At 45.5% G+C, this 25632-nt stretch overlaps 1 protein-coding gene across 3 annotated transcripts in view; it reads left to right on the top strand.

The window, feature by feature from the left end:
• LOC124621951 (multidrug resistance protein homolog 49-like) overlaps positions 1–25632 on the top strand; it is an 891132-nt gene that overhangs the window by 688529 nt on the left and 176971 nt on the right. For all 3 annotated transcript variants that reach the window (XM_047147468.1, XM_047147470.1, XM_047147469.1), the window contains exon 10: positions 1755–1979. In XM_047147468.1, the coding sequence (XP_047003424.1) occupies positions 1755–1979 (225 nt within the window). The remainder of the gene's footprint in view (positions 1–1754; positions 1980–25632) is intronic.

Raw genomic sequence — 25632 nt, 5'->3', positions numbered from 1 at the left:
GTGGGTGGAGATCTCTTCTGAACAGCATGTTGCAAGGCATCCAGGATATGCTCAATAATGTTCATGTCTGGGGAGTCTGGTGGCTAGCAGAAGGGTTTTAACTCAGAAGAGTGTTCCTGGAGCCACTCTGTAGCAATTCTGTACATGGGGTGTGTCGAATTGTCCTGCTGAAATTTCCCAAGTCCGTCGGACTGCACAATGGACATGAATGGATGCAGGTGATCGGACAGGATGCTTATGTACGTGTCGCCTGTCAGAGTCATATCTAGCTGTATCAGAGGTTCCATATCAGTCCAACTGCACACACCTCACACCATTACAGAGCCTCCACCAGCTTAAATAGTCCCCTGCTGACATGCATGGTCCATGGATTCATGAGGTTGTCTCCATATCCATACACATCCATCCACTCGATACAGTTTGAAACGAGATTCATCTGACTGGACAACATGTTTCCAGTCATCAATAGTCCAACATCAGTGTTGACGGGCCATGCAAGGTGTAAAGCTTTGTGTCATGAGTATCAAGGGTGCATGAGTGGGCCTTCAGCTTTGAAAGCCCATATCGATGATGTTTTGTTGAATAGTTCACATGCTGACATGTGTTGATGGCTCAGCATTGAAATCAGCAGTAGTTTGTGGAAGGGTTGCACTTCCATCATGTTGAATGATTCTCTTCATTTGTCATTGGTCCTGTTCTTGCAGGATCTATTTCTGGCCATATCGATGTTGGAGATTTGATGTTTTATCAGATTCCTGAAATTCATGGTACACTCTTGAAATGGTTCTACAGGAAAATCCCCTCTTCATTGCTACCTCGGAAATGCTGCATCCCATCGCTTGTGTGCTGACTATAACATCTCATTCAAACACACTTTAATCTTGATAACCTGCCATTGTAGTAGCAGTAACGATCTAACAACTGTGCCATACACTTGTTGTCATATTTAGGCATTGCTGACCGCAGTGCCGTTTTCTGCCTGTTTACATATCTTTGAATTTGAATATGCATGTCCATACCAGTTTCTTTGGTGCTTCATAACAAAACTTATTCAATGAGTGTTTACAGTCTTCATGTTAATATAACCAGTAAAGAACTAAGTCACTTTTGTAAACAAACACAACTTCATTCTACCACCAATGTGAAGGCATTAACTTAGCTTAGCTCATAGATGAAAAAATTTCTCTTACTTCCACTATCAATAGCTTGTGAATGTTACCAGCTATAGTACCATATTTAAAATTTCTCAATCTGAGCCATATAATAAAACAAATGATGATGGGAAAAAAAGTGACGTGCTATGACTTTCTTAGTAGTGTTTTATTAGTAAACAGCTTAAAGAGGAACAATGGTATTTTGGTTGATGTCACAAAGCCATTGTGTATCTGTATTATTACAGAATTTAAGGAACTGCATGTGAGTTACTCAGAAAAAAATGCAGCTTGAGGGTAATTGCAGTACTGACAGTGAGAATAATCGTATTTGTTATCAGTATACTACAGACATATTGGACACTGTACATCATTATTTACATTTCATTATTTTTGTCCTCCAGTTTGAGTGTTCAGTAATCATGACATGTATACTATGCTCAAAGCTAAATTGGAAATCTTTTGCTGTGCTTGTTTGTGTAACCTGTGTTTCATTTGCTGAAAAATGCAACTTTATGGAATAAACTTGTGAAATTGAATGCTTTTTCTTTATTATTTGCCTGTTAAGGGACTGTGAGTAGATGGTTGTTTTTCATTTCTTAGGTCTTGTTTGGAGTCCTTGCTGGTGCCATTAATATGGGTATGGCTTCACCTCACCTGGAAGCCTTTGCAATGGCAAGGGGGTCTGCAGCAGCAATATTTAAAGTGCTAAATAGAAGACCAGAAATTGACAGTCTGAGTGAAGAGGGAAATTGTCCTGAGAAATGCAATGGAGAGATTGAACTTAAAAATATACATTTTCTGTACCCATCTCGTCCAGATGTGAAGGTAACAAATTGTGCAGTACAAAATAATAAATATTTTGCATTGAAAATATGTTTATTAACTATAGCTCTAATCTTTAAACAATGGGATTATCGAAGTTACAAATCAGCCAGTAATAGTTACTACACACCTGATGCAAACAGAAAAGACTTAAATACTTTCATTGCAAATAGTCATTGTTAGTTTGGTAAAGTGCATTTGTATTGTGAGTAAGTATTAAAATGTATCCACTGTGACTGGATAGCTTCTATCAGTTTGCAAATAATACACACTGAAAAAATGGATTTAATAAATTTACAGTCAAATATACACTGAAAAAAGTCTTAACTAACTAAGCACTCAGAGAAACAGATTCAAATGGGAAGTGAGAAAAATGGTCAATTTGGAAACCAGAGGTTTCTTCATGTGGCAATAGAGTAGAGAGATTTGGAGGAATTTCGACAACCTGTGAATTGATTATGAGTCATCTACAGTCATAAATAAGGGTACCAATTGGAAAGTTTGTTATCTTATCAGTTATTAACATTTTTAATAGATCATATTCATGATAACTATTATGATGTGGATAAAAGTTGTACACACATCATAAGGAGATACAACTTTCACCCTCTGTCTGCTACAGATGATCTCTCTGCATTATGTTCTGAGTGTGGCTTTGTTGTCACAGAACTGCTTTTCTAAGGCTGATAGGTATGCTCTAAGATGGTGTTCTAGGTGCTATATTTATCATCTTATTTTAAGAAAACTGTCTGGTGAAAAAAATTGTTTTGTTCATCTTTCAGTTTGATATTTTTGCCAGATAAAGGACTGAATTTCTTTTCATTATTCAACATAGTTACTGTGCTGCCTCAGAGTAAGTAAAGGATTGTGTGAAATTCTAAAGAATTTGCAGATTTAAAAACACATTGCATAAACTTCATGTGTGGTTGATTTTAGTTCCTCTGTTGCTGTGTGTGAAATGTAGATAACATATTGAAATTTTGCTTAAAATTAAGAGCATAATGATGTCTCAATTTGTTCTTGAGTTATTGATTTTTATATCCAGGGGACAGTCATGCAAGGCACACCCAATTCTATTGCTGCGCTTTGGGTATCATGTTTTCATAACAAAGTGTCATATTTTATCAACAGTTCAAGATATGAAATTGAGGTTTTTTGCAAATAATAGCACAGAAAGGCATGCATGTTGTATTATAAATATTTGAAACTTCTTTATTCACTGAGATATTCAAGTAACTCCTCTGCAGCAGTAAGAGGGTGGGTGGAATGGTGCCTGTGAACACAATAGTGCTTAAGGAAAACCCAGAGGCCGCATTTCAATATGTCCTCAGCACCTGGGGAGTGGCAGAACGTGAGAGTTAATTCATCCACAGCATTCAAAGGGTACATTAACGAAGCATCTTTTTATACATATGTATTTCACTCCTTTTCCGTGTTCAATGTGTGTGCACCAGAAGGTAGTGCAAATCATTTTTGCTTCTAGTATTTGTGACTCTCTCTCTCTCTCTCTCTCTCTCTCTCTCTCTCTCTTCAGTTTGATGTGACTCACCACAGTTTCCTTTCATGATGTGCCATTCATTGCAGCATTAAATGTTGTTGTTCTGTTTATCTGCTGATTACTTTTACAAAGATATTTGACATGCTGTGGTATTACAGTTTAAGGGAAAATAACGTTCATAGTAAATAGGGTGGAAAATTCAATTTTTTTGTGAGAATTAAAACTGAAAAAAGCACATTTTGTAACTCCTAGAACAACTTAGTTCAGCCACATTTGTGCTTAGAATCATTGCAAATCTTTTGCTAGTTTTCATTCAATAGTGTCATATGGAATAACATTTTAGGGTAAATGAAGAAAGTCTTCATTGTTGAAAATCGTGCTGTAAGAGTAATATGTGGTCCTCACCCAAGATCATATTGTAAACATCTATTTCAGAAGTGGGGCATTCTGACTAATGCTTCACAGTATACATATTCCTCCATGAAGTTCGTTGTAAGCAATTTGCAGCAGTTCAAAAGGAACAATGATGTACATAATTACAGTACCAGAAGGAAAAATGACATTAATTACTCCACATTCAGGTTATCCTTTGCACAATAAGGGATGTACAATGCTGTGACTGATATTTTTGATCACTTATTTGTGGATGTAAAATGTCCGACAGACAACAAACAAAGATTTGAAAACAAATTGAAAAATTTTCTTCTTGACAACTTCTTCTATTCTGTAGAATAATTTTTGTTATTGCAATGTATAAAAAGTCATGATTGGCATGTCTGTAGGTATAAAAAGCAAAACACTTATTAATATTCAGCATATACCTATACTTAGAAATTAATTTGCAGTGTGGATGTAAAATGACTCAATCCACATCATTACAAATTATCGTGCAAAACAAAGCATGGAATGTGAAACTAGATAGAAGCATTACTCTTCATCTTTGAGTAGCATTGTGTTACTCTCAAATTCAGTGGACTGTTAACAACCAATTCCACAAGTAAATAAATTTACTCTCAGAATGCTGTTAATATACCCAACAGCTTGCATACAGGCCTATAATATATGCATGTATGAACCCTATGCACAAGTGTAATTACTTTCTTTAGAACAAAGAATGACTTTTGTGTAAGTGAAGAGTTACCTTACAATGTTATCCCATATGACATCAATAGATTAATGAATTTACTGATTTCTGTGTCCCTAATTTCAACAGTTATTCTTATGCCAAAAGTGGCAGTATTTTTTTCCAATGTGCACACAAAAAAGCTAGAATTTTCTATCTTGTATACTGTTTCTTGCTGGTGCCTTCAATCAATTTGGGATGGTGTAGTTTTGAAGTATAAAACCAGAGGAGCTGTGGAATGTGCGGACAGCAATGTGCGAGCTACAGCTGGAACTGTCATGGGTTTAGGGCAGTAATTCTCATTGGATGTATAAGTGAAGAGCTTTTGGAGATATCAACCATATTGCTTGACAAATACTTTTGAAATTTGTGCTGATAGCAATAGCAATGCACATGCTCCATGACAATTCTGTTCCTGGTGTCCAAACTGGTTGAACATGAAACTGATAGCAGTGAGATTTTTGGAAAAAATTTAAGTGTGTATCAAAAGGATAGGCAAATGGCAAATTGAGGTATTGTATTTGCTGTAGTAAACAGGAAACTCAAATTCACTGAGACAGAAATTGAAGGTGCATGTGAGATTGGACAAGACTCAGTATCAGATGAGGGCATAAAATGATAATTGGGTCCTTCTGTCACCCACCATACTCATCTCCAGTTGTAACCAAAAATTTTAGACAGAACCTCAGTTCAATTGTATGTAAGTTCTCATATCATACTATAATCATCAGTGGAGACTTAACATCCAACAATTGATTGGGAAGTTAAGTTTTGTTAGTTATGGGCATGATACAACATCCTGTGAAAAATTACTAAATGCTTTCTCTGAAAACTACCTAGAACAGGTAGTTAGGAAACCCACTGCTGATGGAATTATATTGGATCTAATGGCAACAAATAGACCTGATCTCTTTGAGGATGTTCATGCCGAAACTGGTATCAGTGACCATCACACAGTTGTGGCAGTAATGATTACCAAAGTACAAAGGACAAGCAAAACAAGCAGAAAGATATCTATGTTCAGTAAACTAGATAAAAAAATCTGTTGTGCCATATCTCTGTGAGGAACTGCAAACTTTCAGTACAGGGCAGGAACATGTAGAGAAACTCTGGCTCAAGTTTAAAAGAATAGTTGACCATACACTTGATAGCTATGTACCCAGTAGAAAAGTTAATAATGGGAGGGAACTTCGATGGTATATAGTCACTGTAAATAAACTTCTAAAGAAACAGATTATAGCATAGTAGATTTAAAACAAAGACTAGTGTTTTATATAGATAGAGAATGATGAATGCAACATGTTTGGTATTCAAGAGAGAATGCATGATGCCTTCAATGACTACCGTAGCAGAATATTGTTGGATGATATTTCACAAAACCCAATGAACTTTTGGTCATATGTAAAGGCTGTTAGTGGCATCAAAGTTAGTGTCCAGTTCATAGTGAATGTGACAGGAACTGAAATCAAGAGTAGCAAGGCAAAAGCTGAAATGCTTAACTCTATTTTCAAATGTACCTTTTCAAAGGAAAACCAAGGAGAATTGCTCCAATTTAATCCTTGTACCACTGAAAAAATGAATGAAATGAGTATTAGGGTCAGTGGTGTTGAGAAATCGCTGAAATCATCAAAATTGAATAAAGCTCCAGGGTTGACGGAATCTGAAGAAATGAATTAAAATTTGTGCCATAGCCAGTGTTTCAACCCGGTTATCCTTGCTCAGTAGGCAGGAACACCACTACGGCTGGGATCTGAACCCAGGTCTCCTTGCTTACTAAGCAGAAATGGGTAGTCCGTGAAGTAATGTTACCCTAGTTCTGCAGTGGTGTAATGGTTAGCATTCTTGCCTAGTAAGCAAGGCGTCTTGGGTTTGAATTGTGGCCATGACACAAATTTTAATTCATTTCTTCAGACTCTATTATTATTCAGGGTGTATACACTCTGGACAACTGGAAAAACCAGGAAAAACCCAGGATTTTTTTCATCTCGGAAAAACCTAGAAGTTTTTAAGAATTCCGGGAATTTTTCATTGTTTTAGTTTTCAGTTAAATTTTTGTAGTTTTGACTGGTAAGAACTGATACTTAACAAAGAATTTTACTTTAGCCTCTTACTACTGGAGCAATAAAACGTATCCCCCTGAAGGTCCGGGGATTCGAATAGGGTCGAGGTATTCCTGTCTGTCGTAAGAGGTGACTAAAAGGAGTCTCACATGTTTTGGCCTTTATGTGATGCTCCCCTGTAGGGTTTGACCTCTATTTTTCAAAATTTTCCCGAAGAGCAAGCCAATTGGGGAAGGGCGCCTTACACGGTGCGTCATGTCCATCGCGTATTGAGATCTTTAGCCCACTTTCTCGTCGTCGCATTTAAGCCCCGCTCATTCTCCATCTCTTGGGCGAGGGCACCTTCCTGGGTGTGTTTTCCACCATGCAGTATGCAGTGTCGCTATCTGCATCGATGATGACCATGGATTTCTTTGCACCTTATATCCAACACGGTAGCCAGTCCATTGTGGTGAGGCCACCATGTACCCTGTTGGTTGTAGCCCCTTGACCACACAAGGATCGCTCTGCTGATGCCTGCGCCGTCAACTCCCCATCTATGCCAAGTGATAGATGCCCATCCCCCTGGGGCAATGGGATTTCCGGCAATGGCCATCCTGCCAGGTAGCCTTTGCTGCAGCTGGGTGGCACCCATGGGGAGGGCTCCTGGTCGGAGTGGGTGGCATCAGGGCGGAAGACACATGATGAAATGTAGTCCATCATCTCTTGCTGGTGGTGACCCACCAGCAGTCTCTAAGCATTCACGAGCTCAATTCAAAGCACAGGAATATGACCCCCAAATCGTTCCCCACCCTGGCCACACCATGGGAGGAACATCAGGCTAAGAATGGCAGCAGATCTTACTCAGCCCGGTACCTTGTATGTTCAAGTGATGATGGGGAATCTTTTATGATGATGAAGCCTCAGTTTTTTGTTGAACATTTTGAGGAGGTGGAGGGCTTGCCCAAAATGAGATTTGGGTCAGTCTTGGTCAAAACAGCATTCTCTGCCCAGTCACGGACATTACTCACTTGTGGCAAGCTAGGGAATTTTTCTGTAAGCATCACACCCCATAAGAGCTTAAATATGGTCCAGGGTATCATATTTCACAGAGACCTTCTTTTGCAGTCTGACGATGAGCTGCACGCCAATTTAGAGCAGTGAGGTGTACATTTCATCTGGCATGTCCACAAGCGTCGGAGGGATAGTCAGGTTGCCACCCATGCCTTCATCTTGGCCTTCGAGGGCGATACATTGCCCTAGAAGGTCAAGGTGATGATCTACCGCTGTGATGTAAAGCCCTATATCCCTCCCCCAATGCAGTGCTTTAAGTGCTGGAAGTTCAGCCATGTGTCTTCCCGCTGTACTTCCAGTGTCACATGTCAAGATTGTTGATGCTGATCACATCCCAATACTCCATGTGCCACACCTTCTATCTGTGTCAACTGCGGAGAGCACCATTCGCCTTGCTCGCCAGACTGTAGGATCTCCAGAAAGAAAGGAAAATCATGGAATACAAGACCCCGGACTGACTGACCTACACTGAGGCTAAGAGAAAATTTTAACATCTGCATCCTGTGTGTATGACATCATCTTATGCCGCCGCTACAACAGTTCTGGCACCATCAGCTCCGCCAACCCCAGTCATATCTCAGAGCTGGAAGACTACACCTGCCCCGTTGATGGTGGGGGGCATTTCCCTCCCTGTTACTCCGGCACCATCTACTTCAGGATCAACACCTGCCCCAACCATCGGGGTGCCTGTCTCCACTTATAAGCCGGAGAAGCGTAAGTCTTCTTCGGCTTCTCTCACTAGGAGGGGCCCCTTGGGTCACTCCCTTCCCAGGTTTCTGCTAATGAGAAAGAAGACATCAACCTGTGGCTGAAGAGCTCAAACGCAGCTGGTTGTAGGGCTTCACGCTCCTCCTCAGTCCTGGACACTGAATCAGTGAAGTCTTCCCATCCAGGGAAACCCAAGGAGTAGGGAGAGAAAAGAGAAGACCCCCTAAGACCAAGGAAATTGCAGTGGCACCCACACCATCGCTACCTACAAGCTGTGCATCTCAGGATGGGGTGAAGATTCTGGTCTCCGCTGAGGATGTAGATCTCGCCAGACCCTCAGACACAATGGATATAGACTGCTCAGGCAATAAGTTGGTGGCAGCAGGTGGCTCTGAGGTGTAAACTGCCTCATTGAATGTTCCATGCCTTTCCAGTTTCACGATGATGTCTCCCTCCAGTGGAATTGCGGCAGTTTTTTCGACCACCTGGCTGAGCTACGGCAACTGTTAAGCTTTACACCTGCTATCTGCATTGCCTACCAAGCAACCTGGTTCCCAACATTGCGGACCCCTTCCCTCCGCGGCTGTAAGAGATATTAGAGGAACCATAGCGACTATAATTGAGTGTCAGGTGGAGTTTGCATTTATGTCCTAAACTCAGTCTGTAGTGAACATGTGCTCCTTCAAACCCCTCTTGAAGCTATGGCTGTCACAATAAGGATGACACAGGAAATAACTGTCTGCAATGTGTATCTTCCTCCAGATGGTGCAGTGCCCCTGAATGCTTTAGCTGAACTGATTGATCAATTTCCTAAACCTTTCCCACTTTTGGGAGATTTTAATGCCCATAATCCCTTGTGGGGTGGCACTGTGCTTACTGGCCAAGGCAGAGATGTCGAAACTTTACTGTCTCAGTTTGACCTCTGCCTCTTAAGTACTGGGGCCGCTACACATTTCAGTGTGGCTCATGGTAGTTACTCGGTCATTCATTGATTTATCAATTTGCAGCCCAGGACTTCTCTCATCTATCCACTGGAGAGTACATGACGACCTGTGTGGTTGTGACCACTTCCCCATCTTCCTGTTAGTGCCCCGGCGTCAGGCAAACACCTGCCCAGATGGGCTTTAAACAAGATGGACTGGGAAACTTCCACCTCTGCTGTCACTGGCGATCCACCCCCTCCCCCACTCCTCCCACCCCCCCACACACACGGTAACATTGATGTCATGGTTGAGCAGGTGACTACAACAATTGTTTCTGCGACAGAAAATGTGATCCCTCGCTCTTTAGGGTGCCAGAGGTGTAAGGCAGTCTCTTGGTGGTTTGCCAGAAGTTGCTGAAGCAATTAAGGAGCATTGGCAAGCTCTACAGCAGCATAAGCAGAACCCTTTCCTGGAGCACCTCATAGCCTTTAAACGGCTCCGTGCCCACGTTCGCCAACTTACCAAACAACGGAAGCAGGAGTGTTGGGAGATATACATCTCAACCATTGGGTGCAATATGTCACCTTCCCAAATCTGGGCAAAGATCAAACATCTTTTCGGGTACCAGACTCCAAAAGGTGCCCCGGTGTTACCATAAATGGCGTGTTATCTACCGATGCGAACGCGTTTGCTGAGCACTTAACTGAGCACTTTGCTTGAGCCTCTTCGTCAGAGAATTAGCCCCAGCCATATGCACTCTCAAATGGTGGCTGGAAGGGTACGTCCCGAAGGGTACGTCCTCTCATTCCTACATGCCACAGTGAATCCTATAACACCCCATTTACAGAATGGCAGCTCCTCAGTGCCCTTGCACATTGGCCTGACACAGCTTCTAGGCCTGATTGGATCCACAGCCAGATGATTAAACATCTCTCATCTGACTACAAGCAACATCTCCTCAACATCTTCAACCGGCTCTGGTGCGATGGCATCTTTCCATCGCAATGGGAGGAGAGACCCCTAATTCCAGTACTCAAACCCGGTAGAAAGCCGCTTGATGTGGATAGCTATCGGCACATCAGCCTCACCAACATTCTTTGTAAGCTGCTGGAATGTATGGTATGTCGGCGGTTGGATTGGGCCCTGAAGTCATGTGGCTTGCTGGCTCCATGTCAGGGCAGCTCCTCCCAGGGTCGCTCTACCACTGACAATCTTACGTCCCTCAAGTCTGCCATCTGAACAGCCTTTTCCAGATTGCCGTCTTTTTTGACTTATGTAAAGCACACGACATGACCTGGCGACATCATTACCTTGCCACATTGTATGAGTGGGGTCTCTGGGGCCCGCTCTCAATTTTCATCCAAAACTTCCTGTCGCTCCATAGCTTCTATGTCCAAGTTGGTGCCTCCCATAGTTCCATCCATATACAGACGAATGGAGTCCCACAGGGCTCTGTATTGAGTGTCTCTCCATTTTTAGTGGACATTAACGGTCAAGCAGCAGCTGTCGGGCCCTCTGTGCCACCTTCTCTGTATGCAGATGACTTCTGCATTTCATACTGCTGCTCCAATACTGGTGTTGCTGAGCATCACCTAGAGGGAGCCATCCACAAGGCACAGTCATGGGCTCTAGCCCACGGCTTCTGGTTTTCAGCCGCAAAGTTGTGTGTCGTGCACTTCTGTCGGCATCGTACTGTTCATTCGGACCCAGAGCTTTACCTTCATGATGATCCACTCACTGTAGTGGAAACATATCGATTCTTAGGACTGGTTTTCAGTGCTTGATTGTCTTGGCTTCCTCATCTTCATTGGCTTAGGCAGAAGTGCTGGCAACACCTCAATGCCCTCCGTTGTCTGAGCAACACCAATTGGGGTGCAGATCGCTCTACGCTGGTGCGGCTCTACAGAGCCCTTGTCCAATCCTGAACTGACTATGGGAGTGTGCTTTATGGTTCAGCTGTGGCCTCAGTGAGCAATTACTCGACCCTGTGCACCACTGCGGGGTTCGACTAGTGACAGGAGCTTTTAGGATGAGTCCCGTGACCAGCGTACTGGTGGAGGCTGGTGTCCCTCAATTGCAGGTCAGACATGCACAACTGCTCACCAGTTACGCAGCACACATTCCTAGTTCTCTTGAGCATCCGAATTACCGTCTCCTTTTCCTGCCCGCAGCAGTCCATCTCCCACATCTGTGGCCCAGGTTGAGGCAAATGATTGCAGTTTGCGTGCGGTCCCTTCTCTCTGAACTGGAGTCCTTTCCTTTACCACCTCTACTTGCGGTCTGTTCACATATACCACCATGGTGTATGCCCCAGCTGCAGCTTTGTCTGGCCCTTTCACGTGGCCCTAAGGACTCCGTTAATGCTGTGGCTCTCCACTGTCACTTCCTATCGATTCTTGACCTGGTCCGGGCCTCTGAAGTGGTTTACACCGATGGCTTGATGGCTGATGGTTGCGTTGGCTTTGCCTATGTTCACGGCGGCCATATTGAACAGCATTCCTTAGCCAATGGCTGCAATGTATTCACTGCAGAGCTGGTGGCCATTTCTCGTGCACTTCAGTATCTCTGTTCATGCCCTGGGGAGTCTTTTCTTTTATGTACTGACTCTTTGAGTAGCCTGAAAATTATCAATCATTGCTACCCTCATCATCCTTCGGTAGTGTACATCCAGGAGTCCGTCCATGTCCTGGAACGGTCCAGTTGTCCAGTCGTGTTCGTCTGGACCCCTGGTCACGTCGGAATCCCAGGAAATGAACTTGTTGACAGGATGGCCAAACAGGCTACACGGAAAGCATTTCCGAGATTGGAATCCCAGCAACTGACCTTTGTTTGTTATTATGCCACAAGGTTTTTCATCTTTGGGAGACGGAATGGCAAAATCTCAGTATGCACAACAAACTGCGAGCCATAAGGGGACCACGAATGTGTGGAATTCCTTGATGATGGCCTCTCGCTGGGACTCTGTGGTTCTCTGCTGGCTCCGCATTGGCATGCCTGGGCGATCCACAGCTACCTCCTGCACCGCGAAGACCCACCTGTGTCGGTGTGGTGCCCAGTTGACTGTGGCACATATTCTTCTGCTCTGTCCTTCTTTAGCTGCCCTATGACTATTGATTTAAGCAGACACCGCCTCATGGGATCATTTGGTTTTATGTTTCATCCGTGAGGGTAGGTTTTCTCATTCGATCTGAGTTTTAGCGCATGTTCTTTGTTCCTCTGTGTCCTCCACCCTAGTACCACTGTAATTTGCTTCTTTGTTTTACTCTCTTCTAACTGTTTTTTGCAGGTATCTGTTGTTTCCTTGTCTTCTTTTGTTCCTTTTAGTGTTCATTGCCTTTACTTCCTTCTTGTGGTCTTTCCTTTCTTTCTGTTTTGTGTTATGTGTCTCACCTGTTTTATTCTCATACTTGGGGCATTTTTTATTAGGAACAAGGGACCGATGACCTTGTAGTTTGGTCCCTTCCCCCCTCTTTTAAACCAACCAACCAATAAAATGTAAATGAGGGAAAAAATAAATATAACTTAAGTTGCAAAGGAAATGTGCCATTTACAGCAACAAAACACAGTGCACACACAGGCATCTGCCTATGGTAAAATGTGTTGAAGGCTTTAGGATGAAGACTATGCAATACTTAACAACAACAAACTGCTTCCGATGGGTGTGATGTCACAACCATTAACATTAGGTTCATTTGAGCAGTTACCAGCGGGCTTATGCACATGAGCAGTACCTTCTCCTGCTTCTGGCTACTTGAAGTTCGGCTGTTAGCTGTATCCATGGTAACTAGACATGGGCTGTATCAGCCGTAGCAACAAGCAGCCAGATGCTACCCAGAAACATTTTTCTGGCGCACCCAACCTGCAAGATTCGCACATGCTTAGAGCAGTCTGAGTTGTAGTGGGATGAGGGGTAATCTCAAAGTGAACTGTGATTACGTTTAGTGATTTTGCTTTTCCCTGTTGGTTTACAGCTCAGAAAAACAAAATGGATTTCTCTGGCCGTGCGCTATAAAGTGAACGAAAATATTCACATAATTATGCAAGGCTAAAATATGTTATTAGTCTCAGATTTCTGATTTTATTTTATTTCCAATTTTTTGGCAGTCTGGTATTAATTCCAGTGCAGAACAATGAAGTTATTTTTGTTGATTTGCTAAAAAGAAATATGGCTTTAATTAATCTTTTCCACAGAGGTAGTCAATTTATTTGAAGCAGTATTAGCTAGGGTCAACTGTTTGCAGAATTTCAAGTGCACTTTGTTATGTTTAGCAATTTATGGCATAATGCCATAGAACTAAACACGAGATAATACAGCACTGGTACTTAAGAAAATTTGCATTCCAAAAACCACACTGAAAAGTTTAATATCAGTTTGGGGCCTACTTCTTTGTGAATCTGGAGATATGAATGTGCTCTTTAAGCTGAATTACAGATTTTAGTATGGTTTACGAAATGCCGGTGCTCTTGGAATATCCTCTGATGTCCTGTTTCGTTTTTGACATAATGTAAGATCTCTTAATGCCATATACACACGTACATATGGGCTACCTGCCTCATCGTGGCTTCGTAGGCACAGTAACGCCATTTTCTCACGATCTCTGACAACTGCTGAAACGAATTCTAACAGGTTGCAGAAAAATATTGCAATTGGTCATTTGAAAAGCATTACATTTCATTTTATGCAATATGTTACTGTAGTAACCACAACCAACAGCGGGAACGCCTTGGGCCGCGGATCGGAGCCGCCAGGCGGGGAAGCCGCCGGCGGTGGAGCACGCACCACCGGGTAAACACAGGAAGAGTTGGACGACAGACCAACGACAACTGACAACAACTGACCACAATCGACTATGAGCGACATAACAAGGAAGAGACAAACAACGGAGGCTTGTGGAAACCACAACACCAAACACCAAACGTAAATCCACTCGGAACCAGAGCCAGGCAAATGTCAACAACGAGCAATGACCAGAACGCAGTATTGCCAAGATAGAAACGAAATTCAGAGCGAGTACCAGACTGGCTGGACTAGGGCAGAATGGGTCCCTATATACGAAACTGGAGGGGGTGGCTATTGGCCGCTGTCTGCACGTGGCTTAGCGGTGGCGCCCTCACAGCGCGAGAGCCACTGCGCGGAATAGCTACCGCGGAGGCGGAGCCCTCTATGGGCTGACCACATCCATTTGTTCTGCCGCGTGTTCGACTTCCACGGCGGAAGGTACTAGATCCCCCCCCCCCCTCCCCCCGAAATATGTGCATAGGGGCGGCAATGGCCCGGACGATGCCGAGGCGGGCGGAACGAGGGCACGGGTTGTGAGACGTCCGGAGGGACCACTGGGGGAGGGGAGGGCAGACTGTCTGCGGCATTCATCAAGGTGTCACCAGAGGGCAGGGGGCCAGTGGGCATCTCTATACCCCAGCGAGATGGAAGGGGTGCCTGCAGAGCTGGCAAGGGGATGGAAGTTGAAGGGAAGGCCTCCACCTCAATGGACGTGTCCACACCAGGAACTAGGGAAGGCGGTGGGGGAGGAATCGAGGCAGGGGCCTGTGGGCGGAATTGGTTATGGTGGCGATGCTCAAGCCCTCTGTGTGTCTGTACGGTCGTCACTCGCCGCCCATGAGTCGCTGTCACCGTAGCGGGCGTCCATGCAGGTGTGCTGCCATAGGAGCGGGCCCACACGGCCATGCCCGGGGCGTAGCGCCGGTAGGGGTGAGAGCGGGGCCCAGAAGGGGATGGTGTCAGCAGGTGGAGGAGGGTCCGAGGTTGTCGCCCGTGAAGGTGTTCGGCAGTACTATGACTGGCCTCTGGTGTAGGGCGGTAGTTGCTTAGAAACAAGGTGAGGGCCGAGGTGGTGGGCGACGGCTCCACTGATTTCATCAGTTGCTGTTTGAAAGTGCGGACCAGGCGTTCCGCTGCGCCATTGGATGAAGGATGGAAGGGGGGAGAGCGAATGTGTTTGATACTGTTAGCGGAGCAGAAGGCCTGGAACGAGGACGCTGTGAATTGGGGCCGTTATCTGTGACCAACGTCTGAGGAAAACCTTCAATGGCCAACACCTGGGCCAAGGCAGTGGGGGTGGCGTCAGTGGTGGTGGACGCCATGCGAAACACATATGGGTATTTGGAATAGGCATCAATGATGAGGAGCCACATGGAGCCTAAGAAGGGGCCTGCAAAATCGAGATGGATCCTTTCCCAGGGTTGGCTGGGTGTTGGTCAGGGCGCGAAAGATTGTGGAGGACTAGCCTGATGATGCGCACACACTGTGCAACCACGGACCAGGTGCTCAATGTGTCCATCGATCCCTGGCCAATACACATGTTGTCGAGTCAACGCCTCCATGCGAGACATCCCCAGTGTCCACGGTGTAATAAGTGCAGGACGCGGTGGCGTAAGTCCAAAGGGATGTCACCCGGTGGGCATTCGAGTCCGTGGACAACAGGAGGACATCCTCCATCACCGAAAGTCTGTGTGAGACGTGACGCCACGGGCTAAAGTCAGTTTTCAAATGTCGGGTAAGGTAGGGAGGCCAACCATGGGTCACATAGCGGAGGACTTGCCGCAGAATGGGGTCCCTGCGCGTGGAAGCGGCGATTTGCGTGGCCGTCAGCGAAAATCCGTCGAGAGTCTCCAGGCGGGCAGAGTCGATGTGGAAGCACAGGACTTCCTGCTGCTTGAACGCCGGATCGGGTCCTGCTGGGAGACGTGACAAGGCATCTGCATTAGTGTGTTGACTGGTGGGCTTACAGCGGATGGTGTAAGTGTAATTACGCAAGAACAACGCCAAACACTGAAGATGCTGAGCCGTCCATTCTGGGAGGTGCGAATGGGGCCCGAAAAGCGACACTAAGGGCTTGTGATCCATGAGGAGGGTGAACTGCGCCCCAAACAGGTAAATGTGAAATTTCTGAACTGCAAAAATAATGGCAAGAGCCTCCTTTCTGATCTGAGAGTAATTCCTTTGTGCAGGTGTTAACGTCTTGGATGCATATGCCACAGGTTGTTCCGACCCATCTTCATTCGTGTGTGCCAAGACTGCCCCAATCCTGTACGCTGAGGCATCGACCGCCACCACCAAGGGACGATCCGGAGAGAAAGGCGTCAGGCAAGGGGCAGATTTCAGCATCGTCTTCAGGCGGGTGAAAGCCTGATTGCAGGCAGAAGTCCACGTGTAAGGTACCCCTTCGCGACGCAGGCGATTTAGGGGATGCGCGACGTGGGCGGCTTGGGGTAGGAACTTTAAGTAATAATTGACTTTCCCCAAAAATACCTGGAGTTCGGATAAGTTTTGTGGACGGGGAAGGGCATCGATAGCTGCGACATTATGGTCTGAAGGACGATGCCATCTTCACTGAGCCAATGTCCTAAGTACTCCACTTCCAGTTGAAAAAAACTGCACTTCTCCAGTCGACAACGTAAACCCGCAGCCTGCAGGGTGTGCAATAAGGTACTGAGGTTGCCCAGATGTTCCTGGCACGTGCGCCCCGTGACTAAGATATCATCGAGGTAATTGACACAAGCCGGTATTGGTTGCGTAAGTTGCTCGAGATACCGCTGGAAAATCGCAGGGGCAGAGAAAATGCCAAACGGAAGACGCTTGTATTTATAGAGACCGAAAGGTGTGTTGATGACGATGATGGCCTGCGATTCCTCATCCAACGGCAATTGGTGATAGGCTTCTGCCAGATCAATCTTAGAAAAGTACTCGCCACCTGCCAGTTTAGCCAGAAGGTCTTCCTGTCGAGGAATGGGATAAGTTTCGACCAAAGACTGATCATTGACCGTAGCCCCAAAATCCCCACAAAGACGAAGCGACCAATTGGGTTTCTTGATGACCACTAAGGGCATTGTCCAGGCACTCGATTGTACTGGCTCAATAACCCCCACAGCCTGGAGCCGATCAAGTTCCTGCTTGACAGCCGCACGCAAAGCTACCGCAATAGGCTGAGCCCGACAAAAGTGAGGCCATGCATTCGGCAGTAAAGTGATGTGTGCCTGGAAATTGGAAGCGCAGCCCAGGGCAGCCGAAAACAGGGAGGAAAAGGACGTGCACAGATCATCTAGGTCCTTAAATGGAACCGTAGTTGAAACGAATTGCACTTTGTCTTGAATGGAGAAGCCAAACCGTGTAAACGCATCTAGTCCAAAAATGTCCGAAGACGACGGGTGGTCCTCCACAAACAGGGTATGGGGCCGGGGAACATTTTTCTAGATGGCCATAACAGAAAACTGCCAATGGATGGCCATAACAGAAAACTGCCCGTGGAGTGGGATGGAACCTTCGCCGTAGGCGACCAACCTCCGAGAGGGTGGGGACAATTCTGGAGACCCGAGACGTGCATACGTCGTCAGATGGACCAAAGAAACTGTGGCCCCCGTATCGACCTGAAAACGGATGTCCTCATTAAAGATGCGTAGGGTGAGGAATAACTTTTGAACCAATGTGTCGGTCTGAGGGGCGACTGCGTGTAAAGCATGGACGGCCTCCTGTTGGCGCACAGGTGCGGGACGGGGGCGGGTCGAGTGGCTACAACAGATAGATCTCACAGAGCCAGGTCTTCCAGCGATGGGGACAGTCAACTCGAGTGTGGGCCGAGAAGCACTGGGGGCACGACGGGAGGGGGCCACGTGGCCGACGTCGAGGGGCGATTGGCGGTTCGGACGCCATAGAGACATCAGACAGCGAGGAATCTTGTCGGCGGTGTCCTCTGGAGACTGTGCCCTGTCGACGGCGATAAGGAGTGGAGCGGGAAGTGGACTCGACCGCTGCCACCTGGGGCTGCGCCATGAGATGTTCGTTCACCGCTTGAGCAATTTTGAAGGAATGGGCAATACGCAGAATGTCTTCCAACGAGGGGTTGTCCAACTTTAACGCCGCAGTGCGGACCTCTGGATCGAGCGCCAGTTGAACGACCATACCCCGAATTAACGAATCTGCATATGACGCCTTGCACTGCTGATTGGTGCATGTGAAGTTGCATTTGCGGCTGAGGCCTTGCAAATCCATCACCCAGGAATGGTAGGACTGACCCGGCTGCTTGTGGTATTGATGGAATTCCAAGCGAGACGCAACCACGTGGCATCACTGGGAATAATAGTTAGTTAGCAACACACAGATCTCGTGAAAGGAGAGAGCCATGGGGTCGGCCAACGGTGCCAACTTGCGGAGCAAGAAAAACGTGTCCAGTGATGCTCAAGACAAGAACAACGACTGCTGCAGAGAGTCATCCAACACCTGAAAGGCTGTGAAATGTTGCTTCAGATGATGCAGGTACGTTTCCCAATCCTCTTTTGCGTAGTTGAATGGTGTGAACGACGGTGGACATGGGAATGTGTCTGAAAGCGGGGCACCTGGGGAAAGAGGTGGGAGGGAATCCCCCTTATTGACCCTGTCCGAGAGCAACTGCAGTGAGGTCCGTAAGACCTCCAACTGCTGCTGCTACTGTCGCATGAGCTGCTGCTGTTGCTCTAAGAGAGTGAGTAATTTCTCTTCCATACTGCTATGTTCAGTTTACCTCGTCGCCAAACAGCGGGAACGCCTTGGGCCGCGGATCGGAGCCACCAGGCAGGGAAGCCGCTGGCGGTGGAGCACGCACCACCAGGTAAACACAGGACAAGTCGGACGACAGACCAACGACAACCGACAACAACCAACCACGACCGACGAGTGACACAACAAGGAAGAGACAAACAACGGAGGCTTGTGGAAACCACAACACCAAACACCAAATGTAAATCCACTCGGAACCAGAGCCAGGCAAATGTCAACAACGAGCAACGACCAGAACGCAGTACCGCCGAGATAGAAACAAAATCCAGAGCGAGTACCAGACTGGCTGAACTAGGGCAGAGCGGGTCCCTATATATGAAACCAGCGGCTATTGTCTGCTGTCTGCACGTGGCTTAGCGGTGGCGCCCTCGCTGCGTGAGAGCCGTTGCGCGGAATAGCCGCCGCGGAGGCGGAGCCCTCTATGGGCTGACCACATCCATTTGTTCTGCCGTGTGTTCGACTTCCGTGGTGGAAGGTACTAGATTACTCCTCCCCCCCCTCCCCCCCCCCCCCCCCCCCCCGCCCCCCCGGAATTGGTGCATAGGGACAGAAATGCTCCGGACGATGCCGAGGCGGGCGGAACGAGGGCATGGGTTGTGAGACGTCCGGAGGGACCACTGGGGGAGTGGACGGCAGACTGTCTGCGGCATCCATCAAGGTGTCACCAGAGGGCAGGGGGTCAGTGGGTGTCTCTATATGCTGGCGAGGTGGAAGGGGTGCCTGCAGAGCCGGCAAGGAGGTGGAGGTTGAAGGGAAGGGCTCCACCTCAAGGGACGTGTCCGCACCAGGAACTAGGGAAGGCGGTGGGGGAGGAATCGAGGCAGGGGCCCGAGGGCGGAGTTGGTTATGGTGGTGATGCTCGAGCCACCTGTGTGTCTGTACGGTCGTCACTCGCTGCCCATGAGCCGCTGTCACCATAGCGGGCGTCCATGCAGGTGTGCTGCCATAGGAGCGGGCCCACATGGCCATGCCCGGGGCGTAGCGCCGGGAAGGGTGAGAGCGGGGCCCAGAAGGGGATGGTGTCAGCAGGTGGAGGAGGGTCCGAGGTTGTCGCCCGTAAAGGTATTCGGCAGGACTATGACTGACCACTGGTGTAGGGCGCTAGGTGCTTAGAAACAAGGTGAGGGCCGAGGTGGTGGGCGACGGCTCTACCGATTTCATCAGCTGCTGTTTGAAAGTGCGGACCAGCGTTCCGCCGCGCCATTGGATGAAGGATGGAAGGGGGGAGAGCGAATGTGTTTGATACCGTTAGCGAAGCAGAGGGCCTGGAACGAGGACGCCGTGAATTGGGGCCCATTATCTGTGACCAACGTCTGAGGAAAGCCTTCAATGGCCACGGGCTGAAGTCAGTTTTCAAATGTCTGGTAAGGTAGGGAGGCCAACCATGGGTCACATAACAGAGGGCTTGCCGCAGAATGGGGTCCCTGCGCGTGGAAGCAGCGATTTGTGTGGCCGTCAGCGAAAATCCATCGAGAGTCTCCAGGCGGGTAGAGTCGATGTGGAAGCACATGACTTCCTGCTGCTTGAACGCCGGATCAGGTCTTGCTGGGAGACGTGACAAGGCATCTGCATTAGTGTGTTGACTGGTGGGCTTATAGTGGATGGTGTAAGTGTAATTAGGCAAGAACAACGCCAAGCACTGAAGACGCTGAGCCGCCCGTTCTGGGAGGTGCGAATGGGGCCCGTAAAGTGACACTAAGGGCTTGTGATCCATGAGGAGGGTGAACTGCGCCCCAAACAGGTAAATGTGAAATTTCTGAACTGCAAAAATAATGGCAAGAGCCTCCTTTCTGATCTGAGAGTAATTCCTTTGTGCAGGTGTTAACGTCTTGGATGCATATGCCACAGGTTGTTCCGACCCATCCTCATTCCTGTGTGCCAAGACTGCCCCAATCCTGTACGCTGAGGCATCGGCCGCCACAACCAAGGGACGATCCGGAGAGAAAGGCATCAGGCAAGGGGCAGATTTCAGCATCGTCTTCAGGTGGGTGAAAGCCTGATTGCAGTCAGAAGGCCACGTGTAAGGTACCCCTTTGCGACGCAGGCGATTTAGGGGATAGGCAAAACAACTGTCTATATGCCTCTTTATGGCCACTAATTTCTCTTTGTGATCCTTATGAGAAATGTGTGTTAGCAGCAGTGAATCATCTGCAGTAGCTTCAAATGCTGGTTCTCCAAATTTTCTCAGTAGCATTCCTGAAAAAGAGTGTCACCTTCTCTCCAGGGATTTCCATTTGGGTTCCTAAAGCATCTCCATAATAACTGTGTGTTGTTCAAACCTGTGGGTAACAAATCTGGCAGTCTGCCTTTTAATTGCTTTGATGTCTTCCTTTAAGCTGATCTGTTGTGGATCCCAAATGCTCAAACAGTACTCAAGAATACTTGTATGTTGCACTGTTGTCCTGTAGGTGTTCTCCTTTATGAATGATCCATATTTTCCTAAAATTCCCCAGAGTCAACCATTTGCCTTTCCCACTACAATCCTTACATTTCATTCCACTTCATATTACTTTGCAACATTATACCCAGTTCTTAAATGAAGTGAAACACTGCTTACACTGTATTTGAACATTATGGGTTTGTTTTTGCTACTTGTTTACATTAACTTATGGTTTTTACATTTAGAGCTAGCTGCCATTCATCACACCAACTAGAAATTTTGTCTGAATCATCTTTTATCCTTGTACAGTCACTCAATGATGACACCTTCCCATATACCACAGTATCATCAGCAAACAGTCACAGATTGTTGCCCATTCTGTCTGCCATATAACTTATATATGCAGAAATTTAAACCAGTCGTATCTCACTTCTGTGGGGCACTCCTGAATACCCTTGTCTCTGATGAATACCCGCCGTCAAAGACAACGTACTGGATTCCACTAGCTACGAAGACTTTGAGTAGCTCGTGTATCTGGGAACCTGTTCCACATGCTCTTATCTTTGTTAACAGTGTGCAGTGGGCCTTTGTGTCCAGTGCTTGCAGAAATGTAAAAACATGGAATCTGTCTATTGCTGTTCATCCATAGTTTGCACTATATCATTTGAGAAAAGGGCAAGCTGCATTTCACATCAGCATCAGCAGTGCTTTCTAAAACTGTGATGATTCATGGACAAAAGGTTTTTTGTTTCAAGGAAATTTATGGTATTCAGACTGAGAATATGTTCAAGAATTGTGCAGCAAACCAATGTTAAGGATAGTGGTGTGTAATTTTGTGGGTCCATTCTCTTCTGCTTCTTACATGCAGGAGTCACCTGGACTATTTTTCAATTACTTGAGCCTTTGCACGGGACCTGAAATTCATGATAAATGCAAGCAAAGCAAGGGGCCAATGCTGTAGAGTACTCTTCATAAAACCGAATTGGGGTTCCACCTGAACCAGGCAGCTTATTCATTTTCAAATCTTTCAGTTGCTTCTCTGTGCTAGGGATCCCTATTACTATGTTGTCCATATGGAAATCTGTGCAACGGTCAAACAACAGTGTGTATGTACAATTCTCCTGCGTGAATGTTTTCTTAAATGTAAAATTTAAAACTTGAGCTTTCTTTTTTCTGTCTTTTATTGCCACACCTGCCATAGACCAGTATTACAGTATCCTATTTCTTTGTCAAAGTTGATATGTCAAATATGTATGTCAAAGAAATTTGATGGTGTAACACAAAACTTTATCATATCTCACCTGTTGTCAAATAAAGTCCCTATGTCTTCTGTTCACTGCAATGTGAAATGTAACCACTTGGAGCATTGGTGTCACTATTGCTGTTTGGTGCCTCTGTAATGTGTTTGTAAACATTGCTTCAAAGTTGGTGTGTGTTCCTTCGACTCTCTTTATTTTTTAAAATACACTTGTTTTGACTAGGGTGATGGGGGCTGGAGGGGGGCATAGCAAGGAGCACGTTGCATGTTATTAATTGTGTGTTGATGGGCAGGTGGAATATGCTGCAGATGACTTCATGTCCACAATCACCACTATTTCTCAAGAGAGTATTCTGTTTTGTAATATGAGAAGGCACTTCACTGAGCAACTGAAATACACTCTCATCTATTAGACTGATATACTCTCTCATCCATTTGTAAGTAATTTATTTAAGACTTGACGTCCTCCACTTGCAGCTCTCACAACAAAGTTTGTGCTCTCGTAACAAATTTTGCTGAATGTTTTTATTATTTCGACGTAATACCTATGGCTTCATCCAAGTATGTTTCCTTTTTTGCTGCTGCTTTTCTTCCAAATACACACACAACGCAATTGTGGTGTTAGCAACTGCAGTGCACAATAACAAGGTGTTGTCTACCATCTTCAATTTGTTGAAAAATATGACGACTCTGTAATACCCCTTCTAAGCATCACATCAAATATCTTTGTCAGAGAAATTTGATGAATATTTGATCACATTTCTTTGTCAAAGAAATATGATAGTGTAATAATGGCCTTAGATCCACTTTGTGATTCTGCATAGAACACTATAACAGTCAGTAGCCCAGCATGACCACTTATGGCAACCACAGCCACATTGGCTCAATTTCAGTGCCCATAAAATTGGTTTTACATCAATTAACTTAAAATCCAGTCATAAAGTGGTTGCATAATTGTTCACTACATGAAGTAAAATTGCTATCAACATGTACAGAAATCAGGTGTGGGCTGCCAAGATCTTTATGCCCTAACTAAATGATGACACAGCCTGGCAGATGTTAAGAGGCTCTTCCCCACTGCTGCCAGGAGATACTACCATTTCAGATTAGAGGAGATTTCATGAATATGGCTGATGCCTTTGCTGTAGATTTCTTGCAGGTTGAACATCCAGAGGACCAAACCAAATATATTTGGTCAGTGAGAGAATACAAGTTTTTTCAAGCTATACAAGGTACCAGTGATACGATTCATCCCCATCACTCCGTCAGTGTTAAACTGCCAGCTTAACACTGGAAAGACTCAAAATACTGACAGGCTGAGTGCCAGCCTCCAAATATGTCCTACTACATAGTAGCTGTTTTCTGTATCATATTCCATATTTCTAAATTATAAGGCAGAGTTGGTGGCAATTATGAGTATTTACATTCAAGGGACAAGATGTGTAGTACTGCTGATCGACGCATATGAATTTTAGAGAGATACGGTTCCTTGCTTTTGGAACTAATAGATCCTTCCTTCCAGTGGAAAGAGGGATATATTGGGGAAGTTTAAAGAAAGAGCAGGTTACTCAAATACAAATACAAATACTCTAATGAAAACGAAGGTTGACAAAGACGAAGTGGGGAAGCATTAGAAAGGATCCATACGTGTCATTAACTGGAGGCACGGAAACATGCAAAGATAGTGACAATACCGAAGGCAGACAAAGAGGTGTATCTCCGAAAGAGTTATTGATGAATAAACCCACAGTTCTTGATTTAAAAATTATGTGAGAAGCTATACTTGGAGAGACTTCTGCTGAAAGAGCAAGTGGAAAAAATTATCCCTAGGAGGAGTTGGGCATTGGCATGTACATTACATAGCCCATCAAATTATGTGCTGTGGGGGAGGCTATGGATGCAATGGAGCATTGGGAATTCTTTTATGGATGTCGTCTGTGCTTATGAAAGCCTGTGGGTTGCAAGCCTTTTAATCATCAGTTTCCCATTGCCACATATCTTTCACCTCTGTACTTATCTTCAGGTAACAACCTTTCACCTGTGTATCCAATATGGGATCTCTCTAGATGACATAGGTGCTGGTGTGTCACAAAGATTGCTGCTGAGGCCAGTCATATACCTGGTTTTTACAGTCAAAGTGCCACTTGTAGACCGAACGTAGCTTACTCTGTATGCAGTTGACATAGTGGTATTTGGATGGAATATGATGGCTTGGCACCTGGACTGGTGCCTTATAGACATAAATTATTGTTTAGCCACCTTGAAATAAAAGTGATTACTACCTTTCAATGCATACAGAAGTTGAGCCATTACTATTAGTGATGGAAGATTCTGACCAACTTGAAAACCTCAATCAAATTCAACGAGAAATAGTACATTGGTTCAGAAGTGCACATTACCTCTGTGTAATGTTGAGGCTTTATCACATACAGCATCTATGGTGGAATTTGCTGGGTTGCTTGAAGCAAAGTGAAAATGGAAGTCAGCAGAACATCACACAGACATTCTGTACAAGTTACTGCTCAGACAGCTCTTAAATAACACCACCACATTGTAAGGGAATGTAACATATCCCCATATTCAGCTCTTGTGAGTATAGAATAATGTGCTGCAAATGACATACCATCTGCTAATGGATTATACCACACAGCATCTTTTGCAAGTTAAAGGCACTCACTTCTATGTGCCTCCAGGGAGTGTTTTCAGAAGACTGATTTTTTTACAAGAGGTTATGATAACCACGGGACCACCACATATCCAGGCACTTGGGCAGAAAATCCAACATTGCGCTAAAATAAGAATGGCAGATCTGCTGACACAATAATCAGAAGCTGATGAATGGAGGACATAAAGAGTCATAACGAACGACGACCTAACATAATGCACAAAACAATCTCCCCTTCCTCCCCCTCATAATGAATCATAAAGTTTCTAGACATTGTGAGGAATCACAGATAAAATATATCTATATTATTCTTCTGAAAGGAAATTCTTACAAAGTACTTGTTTTTATCTAAATTATACTTTATTACATTAGTGCACACTTAACAACAAGTGTACACATTTGATCCTTTTGCTACTGTGGGCATGTATACACATCCTG

The sequence above is a fragment of the Schistocerca americana genome, chromosome 7 (genome assembly GCF_021461395.2).
Source record: "Schistocerca americana isolate TAMUIC-IGC-003095 chromosome 7, iqSchAmer2.1, whole genome shotgun sequence".
NCBI lineage: Eukaryota > Metazoa > Arthropoda > Insecta > Orthoptera > Acrididae > Schistocerca > Schistocerca americana.
This window is presented reverse-complemented; position numbering and strand designations above follow the sequence as displayed.